General features: G+C 42.6%; 1 protein-coding gene across 6 annotated transcripts in view; it reads right to left on the bottom strand.

The window, feature by feature from the left end:
- Nucleotides 1–559: 559 nt before the first annotated feature.
- ICA1 (islet cell autoantigen 1, 69kDa) overlaps nt 560–6,000 on the bottom strand; it is a 203,924-nt gene continuing 198,483 nt past the window's right edge. For 2 of the 6 annotated variants that reach the window (XM_006834251.1, XM_006834253.1), the window contains exon 14: nt 560–999. In XM_006834251.1, coding sequence (XP_006834314.1) covers nt 878–999 — 122 coding nt within the window. In that variant the 3' untranslated portion in view covers nt 560–877. The remainder of the gene's footprint in view (nt 1,000–6,000) is intronic. The other 4 variants (XM_006834256.1, XM_006834255.1, XM_006834254.1 and 1 more) reach the window with 3 other exon arrangements.

The following is a 6,000-nucleotide window of genomic DNA, read 5'->3' as shown; positions in this document are numbered from 1 at the left end:
TCGCTTCGGTGCCCAAATGCAAAACTGTAGCTCCAGATCAAACCAAAGTTCCCTTTCCTCCTTCTCCAGTCCCAACCCGGCCCTCTTTATCTGTGGAGGAAGGTGACCTGAGGCTTCTCCTGAGGGGTGGGGGAAATGGGGTTGGGAGCAATGCATGGGATCACCTCAGAGGTTACAAGTGGGGCCCATCCTTCTCTATGTCCCACTCCAGCCCCATCCCCACAACATACTCCATTAACTTGACTTTTTGTGTCAAATCTTTTTTGTTTAATCAAAAAAAAAAAAAAATCACAAAGGGCTCCAGAAATGCATGCGTTTGGATTCCAGCCTCAAAGACAACAAAAGGAGACACTGGTATTTACAAATATGGCTGCTTTTCACAGAAAGGCTCCTACAGTGAAGAGAAGCCCAGCTCGTCCACCTGGGCTGTGGAGACAGCATCTTTGGTCAACAAGAGCTTCATCCAGGTGAAGGTGATGTGGTAGGAGGAGGGGCTTGCCTGGCAGCTCCTCTAAGAGGGGCAGGGGGAGACCTTTAAGGTTTGTTAGTCACTTAAACCTCTGATTTAACTGTGGCTTTCTCAGTGGCCCAGAGACACACCTGCAGCCTCGATTAGGATGTCGGCCAGCAAATGGCATGCCTGGAAACCATTCCTAGGCAATCCTGGATTGTTTAGATCCACATAGAGAATACAGCAAAACCCTTAATGTGAAATAAGAGTAAATAATTATACCAATATAAATAGGGCCTTCGACCCTTTCATTTTATTAAAATGGCACGTAAATGTTTAGACAGTATACTGATCACTTGATACTGGTGCTAACTCCGAGGTGCTGCTGAGGAGAGATGTGTGGGTCCCCTCCAGAAGACTGCAGACTCATGCATTGAGCAATTCATGTTCTTTATCAGTTTTCCCAACAGCATCAGGATTGGATAGAGGGTCGAGGTCAGCAAAGAGGCTGAACCAGGCAGTCAGGTCCGAGGCTGCCTTGGCAGGCTCTGGGAAAAGAAGAGGAAACATCAGCAAACCCACCTTGCAAATGCTGCCTCTGCCATGGAAGATGTAGGCAGGGCAGTGGCCATCTTGAAAAGGGAGGTTCCAATCAGAAAACTCCCATCACACTTTGTCTCTAAAAATAGGGAGTTTCATGTTCCCCTGTTGGTTGGATGGGTTACATCTCTATACCAGGGAGTGAAGTTCAGTGAAGAATGAGCTAGTGTGTTAAATAATGTAGCCAAAATACACAAGTTCTTCTCTCTTATGCCTCTGTCTCCGGCCCCCCCCTCCCCCACCCCACCATGACCACATCCCACAGAGTTGCTCAAAACCTCAGATCCTGTCACTTCACCACAACCAGGAAATATCAGTTATTTCATAAAAGACTGGCTGGCTGAGGAACATGGTCCCTTCTAGGGTCTACTACAGGAATCATTTTCAAATCTGCAGGGCCATTAAAAATACTATGGCCACTCTTCATTTACCCACAAAATAAGCCCAGAGGCAGGTGACACCTGGCCTGGGCTTCTCTTCGATCAAGGTTACTGCTGCCTTCAGCACTCTCCCACCAAAGGAAGAAGGCCCCTGGCATGTCTCCTCACAGTGGGCTCAAAACTGCCATTTCCCCCACTCATTTTTAAGTCACACGAATACTTCTTCCCATTGCTCTTTCCCTGTATCACTTGCCCTAACTTACTGATTTAGACTCAAATAATTTTCCAGATGAAGCCAACACCTTCAAAAGAGCACCTAACGCAAGTGACTGCTAAATGAGTAGGAGGCTCATCTAGTGTATACATCATTCCACATGAGACTCGAATTTCATTGGCTTTCATGACCCACTTCCCCTCCCCAACTAACAGGTAGGAATGTCCGAAGTGTGAAGCCAATGGGTCTCTGATAGGTTATTCTTCTAGCTGAGAGTTGCTAGGAGTATGCTTGCCATCTGGCCAAAAACAGTCTCAAACAACACTGGTTGGACAAGTTGCTAATAATAGTTAGACTAGAATAACTAGATTATAATGATGTTATTATACTGCTAGGAACAGGGCCTCGTGCCTTCCATTTTATTAAGATGGTACTTAAGTGTTAAGAGTATACCAATTGCTTACACTTCTTATCCCTGATCCCTGTCCCTTGTCTTAAAACAAAAACAATTCTTACATACATATTTTATAATGAGATAATGTATCTTATTTATAGAGAGGAAAACTGCTAGTAAGACTAGTTGGTGACATGTGAGTTGTTAAAATAGTATTTAACATTAATTGAACCTTATGTGCGGTTAGTGGTCGATGTTGATATACCCTGAGACTTGAGAGAGCTAAACACATCTTAGTTAAAGGGAGAGAGAAACAAAATTTTAAAGAGGGAATGGTTGGTCTTGGTTTAGCTATGGAAGAGGTCACCTAAGGAAACTGTATGGGCAAGGATGGTTTGGGTGGATTAGGCTATCTCTAAAATTGGAGTCCAAGGAGCTCTGGTAGCATAGTGGTTACAAATCGGGCTGCGAACCTCGGGGTGAGCAGTTCTAAACTACCAGCTGTTCCATGGGAGAAAGATGAGGCTTTCTGCTCTCGTAAAGATTTACAGCCTCGGAAAATCTATACAGGGTTACTATGAGTCGGAACTGACTCCACGGTACATAACCACCACCATCATAATTGGAGTCCTGGCGTGGCGCTGTGAGTGAACGCGCCAGACTGCAAAATCGTTTGAACTGCAAGGTTGGAGGTTCAAGCTTACCAGGTGCTCCTCGGAAATGCTATACAGGGTCACTATGGGTCGGAACCAACTCGAGAGGACTTAATCACAACAATAACAACATAACTGACAGAGGATATCAGGATGGCTTAAAAATAGCTCCATTTAAAAAAATGATGACATGTTCACTTCCCCTTCCTCTAAGTCCTGCAAAGGTCTGTGAAGCCCTCAGACACAGGAGTGGCCAGGTGACTGAGCCAGGTGGTTGTACTTTGGGCCAACCCTCTCATTGCTCAAGCCTCCATGGACGGAGCAAAGACCAGGTGCAACTCATTTGCACAACCTTCACAAGAGCATCCTATGAGTGCTTTCTTCAAAATGGGGGAGCTACTTCCTCTAACTTCCTGCGGTCAACAAAGGGGAAAGTGTGTGCTGACCAGAGGAACAAAGAGAGCTGCAGATAATATTTAATAGAGCAGATGTTCTCTTTGAGGGCCTGCTCAGAAGAAAGAGTTCTCATGAGCATGAAAAGGCCTCTTTGGACACTAATTAAATGCCTTATTTGGGTGATGATAAGGGCATTTTCAACTGAAGATAAAAAAAATTAAGTAAGTGGTCTTCCCTACATTGTTGTTTTCACCCAATATCTTGAGAAACAAGAAGCTAATGGCAGAGAGACAGATATTTGATTTATGCTCATTAGACAGAATTTGATAAGGGGATTATGGATTGGAATATTAAGCCAGAAAAAAAAAAAAGACAGTTTCTGTTGTTAAATGCCATCAAGTTGATTTCTGATTGACAGAAACCACATGTGACAGAATAAAACTGTCCCCCACCCCTTAGTGGTTTTCTAGGTTACAATCCTTTATCCGTCAAGTCTTTATTCCACTTCAAGGTTAGGTGGATTTGAACTGCCAACCTTTTGGTAAAGAGCTGAGAAATGTCACACCACCAGGGCTCCTTTGGAATTTCTAGAATACAAACCTTTCCACCCATGATAATGCAATCAGTGTCATGGGATTGCACATGGACACAATGTTGTACTGGAAAATGTCATGTTTTCTACATCTATCTATCCATACATACATATTGGTGGTGTTAAATGTTGTTGAGTTGGTGCTAATTTATAGTGACCCTGTATAGGGTTTTTTAGGAACGACTGGTGAGTTTGAACTGCTAACTGCTGTTCAAACTGACCTTGCAGTCCACTGCTTATCCTACAGCGTCACATCAGAATTCTCTCTCTCTGTCTCTCTCACTCTGTATATGTATATTATTGTTGTAAAGTGCTGTGAAGTCAATTCCGACACATAGCAACCCTGTATAGGGTTTCAGAGCAGCAGCTGGTGAGCTTGAACTGCAGACATTGCAGTTCAAATGGCTTTGTAGTCTGGTGCATTAACCCACAGCACCACACCAGGATATATACAGACACACATACATATTTACCACAATAAAACACTCTCCACCCATAGTCCCTGCTTTGAGCCTGAGGTGCTCAAATGAAAGTTAAAGAAATCAAGAAAAGAGTCAGGAGAGGAAGGTAAGCGACATTCCAGGGGGATAAAGTGCTGCATTACCTTTCAGGGAAGGTCTGTTGCCATTTGGACTGCTTGCCTTTGGTGCTGGCCATGGTGGAGGAGGAGGGTTGGCATTGCTTTCTGACCAGCCTAATGTTCAAAACCAGAGGGCATTAGATCTAGGGCTGAGCTCTCCCACAGACCTATCACTGCTGCATTGACATCATCATGGGGGTGCTGGGGTGCAGACTACACAGGCTGACACTATCAGAGGGGATGACCAAAATGACTGTCTATAAAATTTCTGTGCAAAGTTCCAGCAGAAATTATCTGTAATCTAAAAATATCTGTAGCTATAACAAAAAACACACTTGGTTTTTTTTTGTAAGCACATCATACATACATCAATATACCTTCAAGGCTGAATCTCTGCTTATCACCTTTCGGGCCCTTCGAATGCCCTCCAGTCAGAATTGTCATTATGACCCAGTTACAGTGATGTGACAAATCATGTGGTTTTATCCACACACGCTATAAACATATGCATTTTTTTTTTACTGCTGCCAGTGTTTTTATAGTTGCTGATTTTGTCAAATTTTCTAGTGTTTTGCTACAATATTATGATAATTGTTATTTGTGAATCTATAGCAATACATTTTTAAAAGAACAGAGCAGGCTTTTTTTTAAAGCTTCATTCATTTACTGAAAATGTAACTAATAAAGTAATTCAATGTAGAATTTACAAAAAATTGTTAGTGTTCATATAATCTAAGAACTACATTTAAGCAATTTACAGCTATACTGATCACATACTATTGTATGATTTAAATTCATAACATTACTAAAGATTCTGTATGGTCTGGTCAAGGAGGTGGATTATGGAGGGTCTGACAGCCTGAGTTACTGTACTGGGTGACACCAATCTGGTGACAATACTGTACGTTGGGTACATGGTGGGTACATGGTTCTCGAGCACCATTTGGAATCAACAATTCCTCAAAGAAAGTGAAGAGAATGGTATGACAAGTCCTCACAGTCTCTATACCTGGGAAGCATTTTAGGAGAGATGCGTTGCTGTTAGGTGCCACAGAGCCGATTTTGACTCATAGTGACCCATGTAATGGAGTAGAGAATTTACAGGGTGGTGTGGCACTGTACGATAAGTACTGGATGGTTAGGTCGGTTTGAACCACTAGGTCGGCAGTTCAAATGCAGCAGCCACTCCTCGGAAACCATACACAGGGTCACTATGAGTTAGAGCTGACTCAGTGACATTTAACAACAACAATTTTTATAGAAGCAGATCATCAGGTAGTGAACTCAAACCTTTAATCCTAAAACATCTAGAGCTGTGTTCTTTTTATCTGACAACAATTTTCAGATCCTTTCATCACAATTAATGGTGTTGTTTTTAAGTGCCATTGAGTCAGATCGTCAGCCTGCCTCCGGGCAGATCCCAGGCAGTGAGCTCAAAGCTTTAGGTTAGCATTTGAGTGTTTAACCATTGTGTCTCCACTGAGGAGACAAATATAATCATGCCCAATTCAAAACTATGAAAAATCAAGAAAAAGACCCTATTTAGGAAGCAAACCAAAGCATTTTTGCCTTTTCAGCTTTATGCCCATTTCTCTTCTCACGTATCATCAGTTCAGTGTCACCAAGGATTATCAGTAGGGTTTCAAGAAGGAACCTTGCGGTTCTGTCACAAATACGGACTGCTTATAAAAGTGAACACAATTAAATGTAGCAATTGTTAAGTGCCATCAAGTTGGTTCT

This window comes from Chrysochloris asiatica, unplaced genomic scaffold (genome assembly GCF_000296735.1).
Source record: "Chrysochloris asiatica unplaced genomic scaffold, ChrAsi1.0 scaffold00010, whole genome shotgun sequence".
Classification (NCBI taxonomy): domain Eukaryota; kingdom Metazoa; phylum Chordata; class Mammalia; order Afrosoricida; family Chrysochloridae; genus Chrysochloris; species Chrysochloris asiatica.
The sequence above is the reverse complement of the archived record's forward strand: the minus strand, read 5'-3'. Positions and strand labels throughout refer to the sequence as shown.